General features: G+C 40.3%; 2 protein-coding genes across 3 annotated transcripts; both read left to right on the top strand.

Moving 5' to 3' along the window:
• The first annotated feature begins 339 nt into the window (after positions 1 to 339).
• Positions 340 to 8191, top strand: tmem237b (transmembrane protein 237b). Its single transcript, XM_084050922.1, has 14 exons — positions 340 to 490; positions 815 to 856; positions 2591 to 2622; positions 3038 to 3051; positions 3153 to 3230; positions 3789 to 3914; positions 4038 to 4131; positions 4558 to 4715; positions 4988 to 5117; positions 5281 to 5472; positions 6254 to 6327; positions 6987 to 7074; positions 7256 to 7377; positions 8057 to 8191. The coding sequence occupies exons 1-14, from the start codon at positions 473 to 475 to the stop codon at positions 8119 to 8121; spliced, it is 1233 nt and encodes a 410-aa protein (XP_083907048.1). The 5' UTR covers positions 340 to 472; the 3' UTR covers positions 8122 to 8191.
• A 1439-nt stretch (positions 8192 to 9630) lies between these two features.
• On the top strand, positions 9631 to 22502 carry cyp20a1 (cytochrome P450, family 20, subfamily A, polypeptide 1). Of its 2 annotated transcripts, XR_014600316.1 has the most exons (14): positions 9631 to 9801; positions 10670 to 10719; positions 11528 to 11694; positions 12483 to 12628; positions 14453 to 14620; positions 14919 to 14997; positions 15424 to 15536; positions 15966 to 16020; positions 17394 to 17514; positions 18415 to 18526; positions 18808 to 18872; positions 19319 to 19408; positions 21523 to 22027; positions 22058 to 22502. XR_014600316.1 is itself a non-coding variant. In XM_084051154.1 (13 exons), the coding sequence occupies exons 1-13, from the start codon at positions 9730 to 9732 to the stop codon at positions 21671 to 21673; spliced, it is 1389 nt and encodes a 462-aa protein (XP_083907280.1). In that variant the 5' UTR covers positions 9631 to 9729; the 3' UTR covers positions 21674 to 22502. The 2 variants fall into 2 exon arrangements, 1 of the variants encoding a protein (XP_083907280.1); XM_084051154.1 differs by having other exon boundaries at positions 21523 to 22502.
• Positions 22503 to 22628: the final 126 nt, after the last annotated feature.

Here is a 22628-nt window from a genome sequence, read left to right on the forward strand (position 1 = left end):
GTTCTCCAACATTTTCAGGTCAGGGATCCCCAAATTAATATGTATTTTTCCACGGACCCCCATCTGAAAAATGTTTAGTGCCAGGGACTCCCGATTTGTGTTAAAATGTTTAAAATGTATATATTCAAACATTTTCACCCTTTTCCCAAGATGTACACAGCGTGACGCGTTGTGAGCTTGTAGATCTGCTATTTTCAAATAGTCAACGCATATATATAGGTTTAAAGTGCTCATGTGGCCTAAGTTGCTTACTTCTGTTGGGCTTGTTTTCATAGAACTAACTGCTTGTTTCTCTCGCGAAACCTGGCAACACTGGATAGAGGGTAAACAACAGCGCCGTGGCTACCAGCAGCATGCACTTACTAGAGAGATATGATCCATTATTAAAACTCATAAAACTCATTTATTAACAAGTCACAGCGTTCTGCTGTCCTGTCTGTCAGACGTTCTTCATTTTAGAAGCTTTTAGAATATGGATTCAGACACAAGGGTAACGTATTTGTTCTTTGTTTTTTATTTACCAAACTTACACACATTTAGTTTTCACTGCACCAGAATGGCTGTGATCGATACATTTCATGTAATCCAAATATGTATTTGGATTACATGAAATGTATGTAAGATCACAGCCATTCTAAGGCTAATGTTGGCTGTAAACATCTTTACTGCAGCTGTAACATTGTTCAAGATAAAAAATAAATAAAAATAAAATAAATCAAGATCAATCGTAGATTTAATCGATTTAGACATTTTCATCTACGATAGTCTTGATCTAAGGCTAATATATTGCTTATTTTGTTTTCAACTTGCACAGAGTAACGTTGCACGGCGGAGGGAGCTGCCACCTCTCCCACAGGTAAATATCTATGACTGCAGTGTTTTAAACAGTGGTGGAAGAAAGTATTCACATTTTTTCCTTGAGTAAAAGTATCAATACTGCAAAGTAGAGCTACTCTGTTGCAAGTAAAAGTCTGGTATTCAGAATTTACTAAAAGTGCATTTAAAGCACCTAAAGTAAGAAAGGACTCATTGTGCAGACTGTCCCATTTCACAAGTTTTAAAATGTGTAACAGATCTTTTGAAAATAGCAGATCTACAAGCTCTCAATGCATTGTATTGCAGTACATTGTGAGCTTGTAGATCGGCTATTTTCAAATGACCGAAATGTATACAGGGCTGAAGTGGTTAATGTATGTTTTGTAGTAATAATAATCAAAATCTTCAAAGTAACTAGTAACTCAAGTTTTCAAATAATTGTGGTGGAGTAAAAGTACAGTATTTGCCTGAGATGTATTGGAGTAGAAGTAAAAATACTGAAAACTGGAAATAACTCTAGTAAAGTAAAAAACACCTCACAATTGTACTTAAGTACCGTACTTAAGTAAATGTACTTGGTTACTTTACACCACTGGTTTTAAAGCTTTACAGTTTTGTAGAGTAGTAGCCTGCATGTGCAGTGGTTCCAGGTCAGAATCAGAATCAACTTAATTTTACTGGTGTAAAACAATGGGTGAAATCAGTTATTTTAGCAAGCTCCATTGTTTTTGTTATTTCCATAAGAGAGAAAGGGAAGAAGAAGAGGGGGCAAGGGCGAAGAGAGATCAATACAAAACAAATTAACAAATGATCTACATATTTACACATGTAGATACTTTGTCACGTGTGATGCGGTCTCCCTACTTTTCCATTGAGACATGAGACCCTGGTGTTGGGACAAGTCATAATGCCTGAAGCTCATGCGCCTCATAATATCTCCCCTGGACAAGGCAAGCAGGGGTTCCTTCTTGGTTGAGTTTTAATTTGCAGTGTGTATATAATCAATTGACTTGATTAAATTGCTTTCCTAGGTCGGTGGGCCCTCAAAACATATACAGTCAGCATTGTTGATTTAAATATTTAAACTGGGATAAATGTCTGATCTTAAGTACACACAGAAAAACCCTGAGTGTTAATTCAACTGTGAAAGTGTACAAGATTGTTACATTTTGTACACTCTGAGAGTTATAAATGGATGAATTAACACAAGGTCTCAGTCACCTACAGTATGCGTGCCATAGATAGGCCTAATCCTCAATCCTTGTCAGATGTAATATAGCCACAGATTTAGCATGGGGGATTATCACGGCATCTGAGATGTTCATATCATGTCACCTGACTGGGTCGAGGTTGTCAGGTTGTTTTATGATCATGAGACATTTCTATAGGTGTGTGTTGTAGAGCAGTGGTTCCCAAACGTTTTAGCTCGAGACCCAAAAGAGAAATTAGACATTTGCCAGCGACCAAAGCTAGTGAAAATAGCTTCGCGCCACGTTGCCAGCCTGTGGATCTGCTATTTTCACTACTTAAACGTTTTTTTTATTTAATTTTATTTATGGAAATTATTAGATTTTTTTATTTTATTCATGAAATACTTTAGAAAAATGTTGGAATTGCTTTTAATTGATACTTTTTGATACTGTTTGTTTGCTTGTTTGTTTGTTGTTGTGGCTCTCAGTTTATCTTTAACCATTTAAAGGTGCATGGTGGTGGACCATGCGAGCGCACTCTCTCTCTTATCTCATGATCTCTCTTTCTATCTCTCTCTCCTCAGCAAGGACAGCGGGCACTTCCTGCCATGCCATAGTAAGTGGGAAATTAATCACCAACTATGCGTTTTTGTTTTACTCTTAGACTATAGCTGCTAATATTCATATGTCATACAGGCACTTTGTCACTTCAGGTTACGAATTGTCATCATGGCTGGTTCAACTTTAGAATTGATGAACCACTGTCTGGGTAATTAATTTAGCCAATCAACTACAACTTAACCATTTCAGCCGTACATACTTTGTCGTACGACAGATAGCGATGCAGCTCACAACACGAAACGTGTGGTATCGTGACCTTTTAAATTGGCTATTTAAGCTATTTTCTAGCTCACATGTGCTGGTCATGTAAGGAATCGTTACCCCTGAATGGTGTTATTGGTACACTTTCCAGATTGTCTAATGCTACGTCTTCTGCTTATTTTTGTTACATGATACGTGGACATTTGAAGTCAAGAAACTGTTGGTAAGTTAGTATCCTATGAAATACATTAAATGTATCCATTTCATTTGTTTTGAAGCATGTGGTTTCATTCATACTTGTTTTACTTTGAATATGTTGAGCAGAAGATGCTCCAGTAATCAAAACCAGGAAGAAGAAAGTCAGAAGGGAGACGCAGACCAATGGACGTGGTAGTTTAGAAGGTAGGTCTCTCTCTCACAACCACTAAGACAAGAATTTATCAAAACAAGGTTACAAAGTGCTTTACATAAAACCACAGAAATAAAAAATAAATCAGTAATGGAATAAACATGTACACTGTATAATATATAAAAGTGCAGTGATAAATAACTTTTCCATTAATGGCATTATTGTTATATTATTACTTACATTTTGTCCAAAGTGATTAAAATGTTGCCAAATCTACCAGAATAATTCTAGCCAAATATAATTGCATAGATCTTAAACATGCATACATCTTTTTTCTCCTGGGGTTATTTTTGTAGAGACTTTTCAGACCAACATGTGCTCTAAAAGATTTTCATATTGTTTCTGGTCTCTGCAAGTAGATTTTCACATAGTACTGAAATGAACGGAATCCAGTAGCTTCCTCTAAAATGTATACACGGTACACTTTGGAAAATGGTCGTCAATAGTAATGTCAAGTATACCAGGATTCGTTGTCAATGGAATAAACAAGCCAGACCACCGGTATGACCCGTTAAGTGTCCTAGTACACACCTCTACTTGTTTGTGTGTAGAGCCTGGGTTGGAGATGGGAGGCCTGGACAATTCCAGGACGTCTGAGTTCAAGGAGACGCTGACCTCTGACCCTGTGAATGAAGGACACCAGAGAAGGAAAAGGAAGAAGAAAGTTCAAACCATAGGTTTAAATCATATCTATCTGTCTATCCATCTATCTATATTCTACAGTGTCTGTCTGTCTGTCTGTCTGTCTGTCATATCCCTCTCTAATGCTTTATGAATTTATGTTTGGTTTGTTTTTGCAGATTTGGAAGACGACCAGGCGGACCTGGTGAACGAAGACGGGCCGGAGCAGAACACAGATGGGGACGAAATTGTCAAAAAAACTAAGAAGAAGAAGTGGGTGTTCATCATGCAGACAGCAGAGCATCATCAAAGCTATAACTATCCTCTACACTGAGCATCCATGTTTTCTACAAATTACAAAAGCAGAGACATCATGTAATCATCAAACCAGTCAAAACCCCCAAATGTTAACTTTTTGACTTAAAAATGTTTTACTCTGAACATAAAGACATTTTCTGGCTGATTTAAGTTAACAAGGTAACATTGAATGGCTGTGTAGTTCAAATTACCTTTTCTTTAAATAAAATATCACAAAATATGACTAATACATTGGAATGGGGTTGCTTTATTAGTGTTGACACACACACACACACACACACACACACACACACACACACAAACAATCAAAATGTTCAAGCTAAAGACAGAAAGGGATCAATAAAAGCATCTGAGAGTGTCTCTTTACGTCTTCCAAACCAGGAAGTCAAAAGTCACAGAGTCGCAGCTGCCCGCCGATCTCGACGTAGAAGCGGATGAAATCATCACGGATGACCCGTCCTCAATCCCCCAGCATTCCCTGTTCTCGGCCCCCCAGGGCCAGAGCAAGCCGGTGGGGAAGGTGTTCGTAGAGCGGACAAGTGAGTGATGTCATGAAATCTGTCTTCTATCTAGGAATGTTTGTGTGACTGTCCTCAGTGTATGCCCGAATATGGAGATCACTGATGTCATAATACTGATGTTATTTTACTGAGGAGCCTTCAAGTACTTGTAATGCAGACAGACCTTACGTTCAATTTGAGCTACTTTTCAAGGTGGAATAACATCACACTGTACTGTACTGATGAATGTAGACTTGATTGATAAAATCACCGACTGCTATATTTTATTTTGTGTGTGCGTTCATCTGCAGAGCGTTTTCAGGCTTCAGAGCGTTATGACAGGGGGAAAACCAGTGACCAGTCAGACAACTTCATGGAATTCCAGCCCCAGTCTCTCTATAACACCAGAGACGTGGCACTCCGAGTACACAGAGGGTTCAGGTGTGTGTGTGTGTGTGTGTGTGTGTGTGTGTGTTTGCGCGCACACATTTTGTTTTGCTCCAGTTTTCTCTCCATCATTATCTGAGTGTGTCACTGTTCAGACAAGAATGGGGGAATCTGTACACAGACGGAATGAAAATCACTCCTCTCCTCTCTTCTCCAGGGATCTAGGGGTGTTTTGTCATGGGTTCCTGGCTGGCTACGCAGTGTGGAACACTATAGTAGTCTACGTCTTGGCTGGTTCTGAGCTTACCGCTCTCTCCAACCTGTTAGAACAGTACCATAGCCTGGCGTATCCGTCGCAGTCTTTGCTCTACATGCTGCTGGCAATTAGCACTGTGGCTGCCTTCGACAGGTACAGTACGCTCTCCTACGCACGCTGAAACTAGCCGACCTGCAAGCTCACAAAGTGTCACATCGCGATGCGTTGTGAGCTTGTAGATTGGCCATTTCCGGTGCACGACACCATAGTATGAGGGAGTTGTGTGTATATATGTGTGTGTGTGTGCTTATTTTAAATCAATTTAATAACAAAAGTGTTGAGAAGAATCATCTTCCATCAATAGAGCGATTTTGTCTTGTCACTTCAGCATTCAGTATATCTGTAGGATTGGGCCGATTAATAATATCGGTTTAGATTTTTCTATACAAGGGTGGGCAACATTTTCAGGCATGGGATCTACCATCACCAGACTGTGAAAATATTAACCACCACTTTTACATCTTATTATAGGCTGCTAATTATAATAATACAAACATAGAAATAGTCAATCATTTTATTTACAAAAACTAACTATAGAATAATAAATGCTAGACATCAGTTAGTGTAGCGTTTGGTTGGGGTGAAAAACCCTGCGTACTCCTAGGAATGTGACTGGACATCAATGTCCTAATGATGTCACCGTAGAAGAGGGTAATATCCCAAACTAACAGTTTAGGATAAATTATTATCTTGCATTCCTAACTGTCTCTGAAAATTCTGATTTATATACAAAATGATGTGGGGACAAAACTAAATTGTTAGATAAAATGGATTATTATATATTATAAGTCCATTGCTTGAAAAGAGATGTGTGTGTGCATGTAGTCACACACATTGTTAAAAAATAAAATAGAATACTGTGTTCTCTGTTCAGGATGGACCTGGCTAAAGGCTCCTCAGCTCTGCGTGAGTTCCTCACACTGGACCCTGTGGCGCTTGCATCATTCTGTGAGTCTTTAATTCACATACATTTTAACACGCATACATTCTAGCCATGTTGCAGGACAAAAACACGTGACAGGATCAAACAGGAAAGTCCCGCAACCTCCACGCCACGGTGCATCCGGTGTTCCAATAAAAGGCAGTGTTTGTGGCGGGAGGGAAGCCAGAAGCGGAGGGCGATCTTTGTCACCGCACGAGTGACTCCTTCATGGTTGGTCACGGGTGCATGTCAGCAGGGGTGTTGAACTATGAGGAATAGTGTTCCTCCATGTGCTACAGTACGTCCTCCCTCTGAAGCTCCTTCCTGGCAGGTGAAAAGAAGCAGCGGGCGATTCCATGAGTATCATAGGAGGCATGTGGTTTCAATATGCCTCCTGCCATATGGTCTTGGGGCTGGTTGGAACTATAGGAACGATCCCTATGACCAAGACCAACCAGTAGGGGTCAGAAGTGACAACATTACACAAGTGTGTAGGGACATCAGGGAATTGGCATAACCACTAAAATGGGGGTAATGTTGGCAAAATATATGTTTTTTTTTCTCACAACAGCTGCTCCATTTTTTTTACCATTCTGTTGGTCTCCATACAGCTTACACTTACTGTCTCCCCCTGTCTGTCTGTCTGTCTGTCTGCCCGCCTACCCGCCTACACTGTAACCTGCAGTGTATTCCTCGGCTCTGGTCCTGTCTCTCAGCCAGCAGATGACCAGCGACCGTATCAACCTCTACCAAAGCCCCAATGTAACTCTGTGGTAAGTCAAGTCAAATCGAATGATCAAATCAAATGTATGTCCCGATAAATAAATGCCTTTAACTGGTCAGTTCAGTTCTGCAAATTCCTTGTATATGTAATTGAATGTGATTGAATGTAACTGATGTTATCTCAGAACAGATTTTGAAGCCATTTTGACTGTCTCCTCTCCCCTGTCTCAGGCCTTCAGGCTCGGAGCATCATTTCCTTCACCCCTGGCTGACGGTCAACCTGGTGGTGGCGTTGCTGGTCGGCCTCGCCTGGATCCTCATCGCCACCCGGCCTGATATAGACCACACCGAGGGTGAGACACACACACACACACACACACACACACACACACACACACACACACACACACACACACACACACACACACACACACACACACACACACACACACACACACACACACACACACACACACACGTTTGTATTTCTATTCTTGTGAGGACATTTTGGGAATTAGATTTAATGAATGGCGTTTTTACAGTTCTTTTGCCCCTTTTCACCCTAATCACATAAGCCCAACCCTAGCCCCTAAACCTAACCTCTACATTTCTAATCCTAACCCCAACTAATTGTAATTGTAAGCCTATCTCTAAAAGTCTTATTTAACCATAAAACAACCATTTCTCTTGTGAATACCAAGCCAATTGGCCTTAAGTGTCTATTTCTCAAACTGTACTACAAGTGCACGCGCACACACACACACATTTAATAATTTATTTATGTCCACATAAGAGATACAATACAATACAATACAAGGACACACATATTACAAGGTGCTGTAAACATCTTTACAGTCAGCTAATCTTGGACATATTTGGCGCGCACACACACACACACACACGCACACGCACACGCACACACACACACACACACACACACACACACACACACACACACACACACACACACACACACACTCTGCAAATAGAACGAATGTACCATTCACCTCTCTTTCTGTGTTATGTTTTCAGGGTACCTCATGGCGATGGAGATTAAACCACCTGAATTAGAGGACAAAAACGAAGTGACTGCCTGAGAAAAAAACGACTGTTGATTACTAGCAATTCCACATTTCACATTGCACATACTTTTGTACTATTTACCAGTGAACATGAAATGTACATGTTTTTGCGGTACATTATTTTTGTATTTTAATGAAATTTGTTGTATATAACGTTCAGTTTTGGAAATATAAGATTTTATCCAACTGCAGTGGTGTGCGTCTTTCTTATTTTCCATGGAGCTCAACAGTGAGATTCCCGAAGTAAACGTTCCATTTCTGACCTCCGTAGAGGATTTCATTATCAGCTATAATGTAACAATCCAATGTAGACTTACCACTGGGATCCTGGTTGTAAAATGATGCTATATGCTCCTGTAGAAACCACACATCACTCTAGTTTTAAAAACATTAGTTTAAGTTTTAGCTCGTGATCTCACAGAGAAATACTCCACTGCCCACAACGCTAAACAGAAAGAACACTGGAGTCAGGATACTGTGTAGGGTCTGTCTTTGCGTCTCCATTTTCTCTCGGTTAGTCCAAGGGATTTCTAACTGTATGTTTTGGATTTAATTTAATTGTCTAAATGAGATAATTGTTCATGAGAAATATATTCATTGGTAACATTGACATTTTTTTTTTGTAATTTATTTTATAACTTATTTGAATTATATCCATCCATCCATCTTTTACAGCTTATACGGAGTCAGGTCCCAGAGGTAACAGTTCTGGGAGAGAATCCTAGACGTCACTTTCTAACTATAATTGAAGTAGCCTATAGTTAAATGTAATTACTAATTAAATAATTTGATGACCGGGTCATCGGTCAATGGGAGACTCAGAAGGAGACTCTCCTACCGGAGACTCCACCGGTCATCACATTATTGAAAAATCTCCATTAATCTCCAAGGCTTCATGGGGTGTGTAATTCATTGGTTCTCAAAGTGGGGTCCATAGAGTTAAAAGCCGGGTACCCACAGGGGTCCTTGGAGGGGTACCAGGGGGTCCCCAGCAAAATTAGTTAATATAGCTTGACAATCATTTGAACCACTTTAACCATATTTTACAATTTGGCTATTCAAAAATAGCAGATATACAAGCTCGAGTGCCGCACTATGAGCTTGTAGATCTGCTATTTTGGAAACATTCTGGTCAGGGTGCTGATATCGTGCATTTTGGCTCACTAGATACACTCCTTATGGTGGGTGTGTAACTCTGAGAGTGTACAAATGGAACCTTACGGGTCCATTTGGTTCCATTTGTACACTCAGAGTTATGGGGGTCCTTGAAAATAAGACAACCACTATGCCACACTAAATGGAACAGAGCCTTAATTAGTATCATTGGTAACACCTGTTAAGGAAGTAAGGAAGGGGCCCTATTCATTCCCAATATGGCTGCTGTGCATAGAGCCTATTGATAGAAAATAAGTCATGATGGGTGAACTACTCCTTTAACCTCATCCATTCTCTCTGAGATGAATTATGTTGGTCTACTCCTGCTCCCTAGTCCATGTAGTAGAACTCAGACAGAGTGATGGCTGTGTTGCAGGTCGTGTAGACGTGGTGACCGTGTCATCTGGTCATGTGAACTTCAATACAAGTTCAATTCATAACAGTTAATAAAACAGTACTTTTTAAAGCATGCTGGACTTTGTCATCTTCGCTGTGACCTTTGTGGTCATTCTGGTCGGTGCAGTTCTCTACCTTTATCCGGTAAGTTCATGGAACACTAGTTTAGCCTGATAGCAACAAACCTGTTGTGTCTTATCTTCAGTGGTGGAAAAAAGTACTCACGCTTTTTACTTAGGTAGAAGTATCAATACTGCAATGTAGAAATACTCTGTTGCAAGTAAAAGTCTGGATTTAAAAATGTGCTTGAGTAAATTGTACAAAGGTATTGGCATCAAAATGTACTTAAAGTACCAAAAGTAGAAAGTACTTATTATGTTTGCAGAATGTTCTGTTTCAAGTTTCATGTATAAAATGTAATCTTTTGAAAATAGTAGATCTGCAAGCTCACAATGCGTCGATCGCGACGCATTGTGAGCTTGTAGATCGGCTATTTTCATATGGCTGAAGTGGTTAATACAAATAACTAGTACGTTTTCAAATAATTGTAGTGGAGCAAAAGCATAATACTTGCCTCTGAGATGTAGTGGAGGAGAAGTAAAAGTACAGAAAATTGGAAATATAAGTACAGTACTTGAGTAAATGTACTTCGTTACTTTCCACCACTGGTCTTCTTAACACTGTTTTTAATGGAACTTTTTAACACCTGGAAAAACAAAACAGATGTTTCATGGTATGCTCACCTGTCGAAATGTGATAGAATGACCACCTTATCCATATACTGTGTGTGTGTGTGTGTGTGTGTGTGTGTGTGTGTGTGACAGAAACTTCACTGGAGGCATGTACAAAATATTAGTTCTTCTACAAACAAATCAGTTGAACCTCTATGCAGTAGAGCCTAATCTGTGCTCACATTTTTATTTATTTATGTTTTACATATAAATACATGGTTACAGAGCATACACTTATTTGAAATGAACATGTTTCCATTGTGCTCTGCTCACCACTCCAGTCATCCAGGCGTGCTTCTGGCATTCCAGGTCTCAACCCCACAGATGAGAAGTAAGTTCACTTTATTGTTGTCCTCATGAGTCATGATCAGTCTTCTTATCAGGGTGGGAATGTTAACACATGCTTTTAATCAAGAGTTCCTAAACTTTTCAGGTACTAAATCAATCATGTTTGAATTGGGGCACCCCCAAAATAATAATATTTGAACTGGGGGTTGCGAGGCATTGTGAGCTTGTAGATCTGCTATTTTCTCCTTTCTTTTAGGTCATATCTGACAATTTAGCCAATGTTTGACAACTTTTTTATAGTATACCGTAGTTTGTTGATTACTTTTGATGCCGTAAGGGTCCCTTTATGCAGATACCCTGGCTGTATACACATATACTGCATGTTGGTTCTTTACTGTTGAGTGAGAAAACAATGTTGCACATTAAGATAATCATCTGGCCAGTTTGGGAACCACTGCTGCTGTTATCAAGAAGTGTTTGGTTGGATTGAAAACATGCAGGCACTGCTCTGGAGCCCATGATGATTGAACACCATTGGTTTACAATAGGGCTGCAACTATCAAATACTTTTACGATTAATCAAATTATCTTGAATTTGTATGCTTTATATATCAACAAATCAACCAATTTTTTTATATAATTTACTAAATTGAGCTATATTTGATAATGGGGCTGTTGTATTTTGTTTTTATAAAAAAAGAACATTTTCAGTTTTTAATTATTTGTTTTTTTAAATGTATTATATTATTAACCCCAATAGTTCGATTAACTGCTGCGGCCCTACTCTGGAGCCCATGCTGATTAAACAGAACAGCAGTACAGTGGTTTAGAACACTGTTCCTCTCTGTTAGGGATGGGAACCTGCAGGACATCATAAGCAGGGGAAGTCTGCATGAGTTCCTGCTAAGCCTGCACCTGGAGTTTGGACCTGTGGCGTCGTTCTGGTTTGGAGGTCGACCGGTGGTCAGTCTAGGCTCTGTGGAACAGCTACGACAGCACATCAACCCCAACAGGACCAGTGAGTGTGAATCATTTTTGTTGAGAGAAAGGATAATGCGACAACTGCCTTAAAGCACAATGAGACTTTGGTAGATGTTTGGGTTGTGTAATTAATGAAACGGCTCTCAAAGTCACTCTTTTAGCACATTTACGAATTGCAATCAAAGCAGATCCTGGCAATATATAAGATATCAAAATCATCATCTTCCTGTTGATTTGACTAATTCATTAGGAAGAAGACCCGGACTGGATCAGTAGAGCTGTTCAAATAGTAAAACTGAACAGGAAGTTAACATTTTTATACAAATAAAAATACGAATGCCGTTTGTGATGTTACTGTATATATTGGCAGAATCAGCTCTGTTTGCTTTCGTTTATATATTCGAAAAGAGTGACTTCGAGAGCCGTTTCACCATGCAATGTAAGCCATTGAGGACAGGAGACTGTTGTTGGGAATATCAATTAATCAGCTGAGTAGCTATAGAAGATATCGCTCCAATATTTGGAGTTATATCATGGCAAAGTAACAACCATAACCTCTGCCAAAATGTGATTGCACTTTAAGGTCTCAACGCCACGGTTCAAGGACCCCACAAGTTTGTACCATGAGTTATACTTGATACTTATGCAGTATCAAGCTTATATATAGCATATTTCATGTAACATATTAACTTAACTTGTGACCTTTACTGCGTGTTAGTCTCCTTCTCTTATTATCTTCAGTACAACCAATTGTAAACCATAATTTGCCCTTGTTCTCTATTGAAATGGATATAATGTTTCTACTTGTTGCTTTGTTCTTCCCAGCGGACTCCTTTGAGACGATGCTGAAGTCGTTGCTAGGTTACCAGGCGGGGATGGGGGGCGGGGCCACCGAGGCAATGATGAGGAAGAAGGTGTACGAGAACGGCATCAACAACACGCTAAAGAACAACTTCAACATCGTCCTCAAGGTTGGTGGGCTGGAGCGTTATTCTGGTGGCACGTACATTGGAGAAGACCAGCTCTTCTACAATAGTGGTTCTCAAACATGTTCATTTCAAAGGCTCCCAAATTGATATGTATTTGGTCGCAGACCCCCATCTGAATAGATTTGTGCCAGGACACCCAGAACAGAATATTTGTGTTTAAAAAATGTCTATATGATTCAGAAAACAGCAGATCTAGAAGCTCACAATGTGCAATGTGCACTTAGGTGGGTGGGTTCTTTTTGCAACAAAATATCAACATGATGGTTCGTACAACACACAAGTACACGAAGTTGAACTAAACTAAATGTGATAAATAATTCGTCTTGAATCTCATGAACATGCCTGTAGTGTCCTATTGTTAGATTGTTCCATAATCCATCACTTGTCTAGTTTAGTTTTGTATCTTATTTAGCAAGTGCAGACAATGTACAGGTGTCCTTGATTCTTAAATTATTTTGCTGGTACCAAAAAAACTAAAAACTGTGGCGAGTATAACTTTAGTCACCAAACATTTTGCTGGACTTTGTCAAGCCTACATCAAATCATATTTTGTCTGATGAATGTCTGAGTGGAACACTGCAATACTTTTTCAGAAGTTTGCAAGCTGTGTGCAGGACTTCTTCTTCTTATATAATTGAAATGTTTAGTTATGATGTTTTCTTAGTGAAACATCACATCGTACAATGTGAATCATGCAGGATATGGACACTAACATACCGTACATGTACATAACGCTACAGATAGGACTACTTATCCGATGGGACTCAGTGATAGGATAGATAGATGCGGTGAAGATGAACATCTTGCCGCACCTTCTGTATCTGTTTCAGTTTACCTGTGCCGGTTCCACTAACTCAGTTTACGAAATGGGATAAACTTATATCAAGATTTATTTGGGAAGGAAAATGGCCTAGAATAAGATACATTACAGTTACCCAAAGATAAAGGGGGGATGGCTCTCCCAAATTTAAGAGAATATTACCATGCAGCACAAATGCGCCCACTCATACTGGTGCAGTGCAGATTATACAGCTATGTACAGCAGCATGTATTGGAGAAAAGGAGGTTCCGGCAAGGGATAAGAGTGCAGTAGATCTAGACCCAATAACAAGCTATACTTTAAATGTATGGTACTCCATTATAAAACAGTTGAAACTGGGAAAAGAACTTGGCCTTTTGAAATGGATTGCATATGATGGAGCATTTAAAGGGGAAATCCACCCATTTTCAATATTTAACTATGTCATTAATATAGCATAAAGGAGTTGTGTGGAAATAAGAAAAAAGTTCCCCCCTTTCTGTGTTGCCTTGAACTGGAGGATTGATTGTGGGTTTAACATTGCAAATTACAACGTGATGACTCATCATGTTGTAATTTGCAATGTTAAACCCACAATCAATCCTCCAGTTCAAGGCAACACAGAAAGGGGGGAACTTTTTTCTTATTTCCACACAACTCCTTTATGCTATATTAATGACATAGTTAAATATTGAAAATGGGTGGATTTCCCCTTTAAGCCAGGGGTGTTGGATCTGAGGTTTAGACAGTGGACGGAACTGGGTGTAACAACCATGTGCCTGTTGATTAAGAAAAATGAAATGAAAAGTTTTGAGGAATTGAAAAACATAACGCTACAGATATACTTAAACAAATCTATACTGCATGCACAAATATTGATGTGTACTTTAAAGCGTGCCGAAAGTAGCCAGTCTACAAGCCCACAATGCGTCGTGTGATGAAGTATAAATCGGGCTACTTTCAGCAATCAGATAATCATTGCTGTTTGTGCATTCCCTCTCTCTAAGCTGGTGGAGGAGCTGGTGGAGAAATGGCAGTCGTTCCCGCAGGGCCAGCACACTCCTCTGTGTGCCCACCTGCTCGGACTGTCCATGAAGACGGTCACCCAGCTGGCCCTGGGTCAGCGCTTCAAAGACGATGCAGAGGTCATCCGCTTCCGCAAGAACCATGATGCGGTGAGAAAATGAACTTAGTTCCGTTATTTGAACAATTAACCACTTAAACCCTCTATACTTAGAATGTGTTCGGAAATATTCTCTGCTCCTGAATGCACCCTTTGTAAACTTGACCTAAGTTGGTTTTGGTCTCTTTTTTCCCCTCTATACCAAATCTCTTCACCGAGAATAGCCGATCCACAAGCTCACAACACGTCACGTTGTGAGCTTGTAGAATGTACCCCACCGAATAGGGATGCTAGGGTTCAAGTGCTCTTTTTTTTAACTGGGTTGTTCCTTGTTGCTCCTATTTCACAAGATCTGGTCAGAGATTGGGAAAGGCTACCTGGATGGTTCCATGGAGAAGAGCTCCAGCAGGAAGGGACATTATGAGAGTGGTGAGTGAGAGGAGGTTGGGAGTCTGGCTTAAAGCTACAATTCAATGTGTACGTTTAATGTCTGTTCTCTCTCTCTCTCTCAACAGAGAGAGACAATTGCAACCATGTTTTGGGCATCATCTGCTTCCTTTTGGGGGTTCTAAATTGACCCTTACAAGTCTGTAACTCTGACAGTATACAAATGGAACCAAATGGACCCTAACGGGTCCATTTGGTTCCATTTGTATACTGTCAGAGTTAAGGGGAGACCTTGACATTTAAAAGTTTGAGAACCATTGCTCTACACTAAATCTCTTTGCTGCAGATATCCAATTTACAATTGCACAACATGTCAAATTGCGAGCTTGTCGATTTTTCACCAAATGTGCAGCCCAGAATAGGGTTGCTAGGGTTCGTGTGGTTAACGTGAGCGCTTGTGTTGTCCAGCCCTGTCCGAGATGGAGTCAGTACTGCTGTCCGTGACCAGGGAGAGGAAAGCCCAGCAGAGCCAGACCGTGTTTGTAGACGCCTTGCTTCAGTCCAGCCTCACAGAGAGACAGGTGAATACTGGCTTCATTACGAACACCTCCGCGGGATGGATCATTATTCCAATGAAGGTTGTACAAGGGACATGCTGTTAAAATACATCTTTAATGTCAGTCACAAATTTCGAGGGGACATGGAATGGCCCGAGTAAATGCACAAATACACAAAACATATTGTCACTGTCGGCTGGAAACCTTGTATATGCCAAACTGTTTTCAGGAAATGGATCCAATGCAGTTATTATTTAGTCAAGCTCTTGTTATTGCTTTTCATTGGTTCGAATCATGACCTGATGCAATGGTATGAAAGTGGGTTTGACGTTTACATGTGACAACTCCAAAAACAAAATACTTGAAAAAAATATGTTGAAAGTTGAAAGCCAACAGTGAAAATAAGATGATAAGTATTTTGACAGTTTAGTGTTGTATAATTAATTCTCTCAGATCATGGAGGACGGCATGGTGTTCACTCTGGCAGGATGCGTCATCACAGCCAACTGTAAGTAAAGTTTGACACAACTGCTTTTAAATGAGTACTTAACCCCAATTACTCACCTCATGAACCACCTCAGTGGCCTTGTGGTGAGAGTGTGTCCGCCCTGAGATTGGGAGGTCGGGGGTTCAATCTTACCAAAGACTATAAAAATGGGACCCAATACCTCCTTGCTTGGCGCTCAACTTCAAAGGGTTGGATAGGGGGTAAGGCCCTGTGACATACTATCTAGCGTCATGTCCAGGGGGTGTACTTGTACATCATGTGACACACTAGCGTCATATCCAGGGGGTGTACTTGAACATCAAGCTGCCTCACACTACGGAAACAGAAGATGGGCTCCTGACCTATGGGCCACATGGCTCAGGAACCATTGGCTTCGAAGGCTAATTACTTACTGTATATTTATACTCACCACTTGAAGCCTTGACATTTTTGGCGCAGTCCTTCATGGTGAATTAAGAATCCCAATAAAAAGAAAATACTGGAATTGAAGAAAATAGGGGTCCAAGAAAACTTGATCAAAAATCTGTTTATAAACTGTAACACAATTTTTAGAGTGTAATCCAAGTGTCCTGTATCCAGTCCATGTCCTCATTACTTCCAAAGTGCCACATTTTCATTGAAACTCTTTAAAACACTAAAAGGTGAACGAGCGCGTGCGTGTGAGCTAAGCTCATCTCATGTTGAACCCTGCACACTCCCAGGCTGGCGCACTCCTCGTTCTAGAACAGATTATCTACGGCTACGCCATCCTGTCACTTCTGTTTACTGTAGGTCATGTTCTGTACATTTTCCTTACATTGTTAATGTTCACAACATGACTTAATTTTCAGCAAAGGTCATCGGGCTCAGGACTAACCCACATTAGAACCTATATGTGGTATGCGCCTTAACCGCTAAGCCAGCGTCGCCCCAATTGTGACATTATTTGCGACAATGAACCACTTTCCACGTGCCGTTCCTATTTTCAGCATGTCATTAAGGTAAAAAATGTAGACATTTTCTAAAATAGCAGATCTACAAGCTCACAGTGTTCTGAGCTCGTAGATCTGCTATTTTTACCGAATGTTAGCCCCAGAATCAGGATGCTAGAGTTCAAGTGGTTAGTTAATGTTTCATTGTAGAGTTTTGAGGGAGATGCTAAAATGGATGTGTTGTTTAAACAGATGTTAGGTTCATTAATTACTTGTTTCAATGTACTGTACATATAACTATTTTGATATTATATTGCTTAGACTGATGCTAGGTTTACCTGTAATCCTAGTTTACTGAGACACTACACTCTCTCTCTGAATTAGATTTATGTGATTACCTTGCTTAAGTAGCTCTGCATAAGAGTGTATGCTAAAGGCCTAAATTGTAATTGTGTCCTGCAGTGTGTGTTTGGGCAGTCCACTTCCTGTCCACCTCTGAAGAGGTTCAGGACAAGCTCTATGAAGAGCTGGAGGAGGTTCTGGGTTCTGGTCCCGTTTCTCTGGACAAGATCCCTCAGCTCCGGTAAGATCAGTCACAGTTCAAACCTGACCTGATGAAGATCCATCCACGTCCATCCATCTTCTGTTATCAGCAGAATGAAGTGATTTGTAATAGCATTAAATATCGTAACTTTTCAGGAAATAGGGAAAAAAGAACCTGTGTTCCACTGCATCCCATGAAGTTATTATTCAGTTACAAGCTCTTGTTAAGAGTTTTCATTGGTTCAATATTTATACAACCCAGACATCCACTTTCACTTTCTTTTACAAAGTGACGATTGGTGTCGAGTGTGTTCATATTTTTGTTTTCTTGTTGTTGTTTTTTGTTCTAGACAACACCAAAGTACTAAAACAAACGAAAACTAAATTTCTCTTTGGAGTCTAGGGTTATAGAGAAGCAAAGCGAAGAAGAACCCAAGGCACACATTTTTTTAAAAGCCTCTAAGATCATGGCTGACCATTACTGATTTTCACAGATTAACCCATTTTCTAGGTATTAAATAGCATACTAACGTAGTGATTGTACTCCTCCCAAAATAAAGATATACACTCTTTTATGTTTGAGTCATTTAGCTGACACTGTTATCTGGAGAGATTTACAACAGGTTGGTCCCTAGAGGAAGTTCATATACTGTATCTCCCACACTACAAATGGACAACATGAAGCAGTACAAGGTCAAATCTATTAAGCAGAGAAAATATGATCCTTTGATTACAGGAGCACATCATGGGGAAGTGGTGTAATAATAATGATAATAATAATGTGTAAACTAAAATATGAGATGGAAGGATTATTATACTTGGAAAATGAACTCTGTTTTCCCCCAGTTTAGGAAGAGACAGACATTACGATTCAGGGCTAAAAGGGAAATATTGATCAGTTCAGTCGCCCTGCTCTGATCGCGTTTCTGTCCTTGACCAGATACTGCCAGCAGGTCCTGAACGAGACGGTGAGGACTGCCAAACTGACCCCCGTCGCAGCCCGCCTTCAGGAAGTGGAAGGGAAAGTGGATCAGCATGTCATCCCCAAAGAGGTATCCGTTTTCTCTGTCTGTCTGTCTGCTCAACACCAGGTTATCACAAAGTAAAGACTCACACATATTAAATTACATACTAATTTGATTAACCACGTGCCGTCCCTATTTTGGGCAAAACATTTAGAAAATGGCTCATCACTTTGCCTTGCGACAGGTTGTGAGCTAATAGATCGGCTATTTTCGCTGTTCGTTGTATGACGAAATAAAAACGGCTTAAGTGAATAATGAATATAATATGAATGCTAATGTGTTGCTTGTTTTTTGTTATGGTATTTCAGACTCTAGTCATCTATGCACTAGGAGTTGTCTTGCAGGATGCAGACACTTGGAGTGTCCCATACAGGTTGGCATAAATTACTTTTGACAATTTATTTCTTGATTAATTGCTTGGTTTTTGTAGGTTTTCCTGCTCAGACAACCTGAGAAGAGGTGCTGCGTATAAAACTAAAGTAGATGTGTAGGAGAACGAGGCAATACACTCTCCATGTAGAAAGATTGTTTTTTTCATTTTGAACATTTTAAACATGACATTTCTGCCCCATATGAACTTCATCAGATCCAGTGAAGGTTATATAGAACCGAAACGTCATAAGATTTAAACTTGATTAAATTAAAGTTCATGTTTCTATTGGGAGAGCCTAGTGCCTCCTTCCTATGATTGAATCATTTCTCACTGTTGTTTTAAACATATTCTAATTTGTGTCTAAAAAAGTCCCCTCCCCACACATTAACATTGTGTTATGATTTATGGATTGCTAGCATTGTGACACTCCTGCTCTGCACTCGCAGATTTGATCCAGATCGATTTGAGGAGGAGTCGGCCAGCAAGAGCTTCTCCCTGCTGGGTTTCTCTGGAAACCAGGCATGCCCAGAGCTGAGGTACAAACGGCGTTCTCACATAACATTTAGAGAACCCGGGGTTGTTTTCCTAAATGTAACTGGGTGGTCTGAGTCCTTCTGTTTATTTATTGAGGCAGCTGGTTAGAAAGTCGAGAGGAAAAAGAGTGGGTGAACTGCAGAGGGGAGGCACGGTGCCTGGTGGGACTCGATCCAGGCCAGCTCCCTAGATGGGGAGCCAATGCACCGCCTCTGGGGGACTTGAAAGAGAAACGTTATGGGTAGCAAATCATGGCAGGGTTTCTTAAACAAAGATTTATTTGCAGCAGGCCACCAGAATGTCAGAGTAGGCCGCCGCAACATTTCCACAGAGCAGTAGAATAACATGTTACATATTCACGTTGTTTTTACTGCTCAACTCGGTGTGTCTTAACCACTTAAACCGCATATGCTCAGTTGATTGGGGTCCCCCAGGGCTCTACACTAGGTCTGCTCCTTTCGCCCACCCTCTATACCAAATCTTTTCACCGAAAATAGGTGATCTACAAGCTCAAAAGGGTCCTGTGACAGAGTATATATAAAATCTGTCCTGTCCAGTCTGCCACCTTAATAAGTAACCTAATTACCTTGTCCTGAAAAAGTCTTTGTCTTAAATTAATATTTTATTAAAAAAGGTCCTCAAAGGGTATGAAATATCTTTTTTCATCTTCATCCGCTTATTCGAATTTGGTTGTGGAGTTAGTTCCCTTTCCCTGGCCACAAATATCCAGCTCTGACTGGGGGATCCCAAGGCTTTCCCAGGCCAGTGTGGAGATATAATCCCCCACCTGGCCCTTGCTCTGCCCTATGGGCTCTGCCCAGCTGGCCTGTGCCTGGAAAACCTCCCTGGGGAGACCTCCAGGGGGCATCCTCCTTACTAGATGTCAGAACCACCTCAACTGGCCTCTTTTCTATGCGAAGGAGCAGCTGCTCTACTCCCAAGTCTCTCGCGGATGACTGAGCTTCTCACCTTATCCCTAAGGGAGATGCCCAGCCACACTCCTGGGAGATCCCATTTCGGACGCCTTTATCTTGTTCTTTGGGTCATGAGCCACATTTCATGACCATGGGTGAGAGTAGGTTGACTGGTAGATGCAGAGCTTTGCCTTCTGGCTAAGTTCTCTTTTCATCATAATGGTGCGGCACACCAAATACAATATTGTACCTCCTCCCCTCTGCTTTGATTCTCCTGCTGATGTCATGCTCCTTCCTCCCCGAGATACTTGAATTCCTTCACTTGGGGTAAGGACTCATTCCCTACCTGCAGTAGAGAATCCACCGGTTTACTGCTGAGTTATAAACAATTTTTGGAAAGGTCTAAAATAATACATATTTTTGAGGCGATGTATTCCCAATCTGACAATTTAGAACGAGCGATCGCCTCGCCCCCGACCCCAGTCCGTTGAGTTCAATAAGATCGTGAGAGGTTTTGAGCTATTACTTTCAATGGTGTGACGTCACATTCTTTATATATATATTGTGACTGGGTTTTGCCAAATGATAAACTTAAAAATGAATGAACAAGGATCCTTTTCAGGTTGTGACCGCAGGAACTTCTATGTTGAAGACACTCTAAACCGTTCTACAGTACAGTAGTTGCAATTCTGACAAGATGAAACTGCTTTCTCTGTAAGATAGCCAAGCCAGCAAACTAACAGCTGCAGGTGTAAATGCAGTATTAACAATTTCTGGCTTGAATTCTAAGTCTTTAATTAAATTCTAGGCGGCATTAAAAATGTCTTAAAAAGTTTACCAAAATACACACAACCTGTGATTAGGTTTTATGCTTTGGTTTGCTAATCTTCTGTTTGGAAAGCTTTTCTCCACGTTGCATTTTGATGTAGTCTTCTAGACATTCTGAACGGCACTATAATAACTTTGCCACTTACACTAAGCCCTATTTTATACTTTGTCACATGGTGGTGTTGTACAGCGAAAATAGCCGATCCACAAGAACTTGTAGGTTTATTTTCCCTATTTGTTTTTTACATTTTGAAAATGTTCACAATGGCATGCATCCATACATAATGACCTCTTCTCGTGTTTTGGAGGTTATAGTAGTGATTATTGATACTTGCGTGTCCCATCCTACATGACTGTGTTGACGTCTTTGTCAGGTTCGCCTACACTGTCGCTGCTGTCCTGCTCAGCACATTGGTACGGCGGCTGAAACTCCACCGGTTGAAGGGTCAAGTTGTGGAGGTGAAATCCGAACTGGTTTCCACCCCTAAAGACGACACCTGGGTCACCGTCAGTGAAAGAAGATAGAATTTACCCTCCAACTTCCTAACAAGGGGAAGCGGAACCTCCGAAAACGATCACAAAAAGCAATATGTCCTCACTGAGACAGGAAAAACATTACATGAGTTCTTCGGTCAGTGTCTCTGATTAATGTAGATGCTTTATTATTCTGTCAAGCAAGGACTGTAGTTCTGTCATGAAAGGAATATGATTTACAGCATTCAGTGTTAACTATCATTTTAACATAGGAAGACATTTAATTTTGGATAGCACTTTTTTGAGTAAGGCTGAATTCAATGTTCACTTGTTGGTTTTTGCTTGTGGATTCTGTTAGCACGTGTTATTGTGTCTTATAATATTTGTGTGTGTGTGTGTGTGTGTGTGTGTGTGTGTGTGTGTGTGTGTGTCAAGCCATGTTGCTTTGTTCAGCCAATAAGCCTTAAACCACATTATTTCACCGGCCCACCAGGGGTCAATTTGAATTTGTTTATAGTTTACACCTTTTTGATGGGGGAAACGTGGTGTTTTTAAGCTTTTTCGCTTTGTAACAACAGTTTAACCTGGACCTCTCTTAGCACCCACATTCCAGATGACACCTATTTTGTAATTAAAAAAGATTTATACAAATTAACCTGATATACCAGACTCAGGATTTATACATGCCATCCCTTTTTATTAAAAAAAAAATAACTTTTCTACTATTTGTTTTAGTCAATTTGAATGCGAGTTTCATTTGAATCAAGATTCATATCATGCACCTAGATTTCTGCTGTTCCATTCTACTTTTCTTTTTTTCCCTCTCCCTACAATCATGTATGTGCTTATTGTAAGTCGCTCTGGATAAGAGTATTTGCTAAATGCCTTCATTGTAAATTGCAAATAATTGTATTGTTTGGGTGTAATAGAAAGCGTTAATTAGTTTTAGAGACTCTTCCATTTCAAGATGCAATGATGGAGTCCCTGGTTTGTGCTGCACTAAAAG

Source organism: Gymnoscopelus microlampas (genome assembly GCF_963454915.1).
Source record: "Gymnoscopelus microlampas genome assembly, chromosome: 24".
NCBI classification, from domain to species: Eukaryota; Metazoa; Chordata; class Actinopteri; order Myctophiformes; family Myctophidae; genus Gymnoscopelus; species Gymnoscopelus microlampas.

Coding starts and splice junctions, on each gene's coding strand:
- cyp20a1 (XM_084051154.1), top strand. CDS start 9,730: ATGCTGGACTTTGTCATCTTCGCTGTGACCTTTGTGGTCATTCTGGTC. Junction 14,621..14,918: donor TCCGCAAGAACCATGATGCG/GTGAGAAAATGA, acceptor CTATTTCACAAG/ATCTGGTCAGAGATTGGGAA. Junction 18,873..19,318: donor ACTTGGAGTGTCCCATACAG/GTTGGCATAAAT, acceptor CTGCACTCGCAG/ATTTGATCCAGATCGATTTG.
- tmem237b (XM_084050922.1), top strand. Junction 3,231..3,788: donor TGGACGTGGTAGTTTAGAAG/GTAGGTCTCTCT, acceptor GTTTGTGTGTAG/AGCCTGGGTTGGAGATGGGA. Junction 5,118..5,280: donor CGAGTACACAGAGGGTTCAG/GTGTGTGTGTGT, acceptor TCTCTTCTCCAG/GGATCTAGGGGTGTTTTGTC.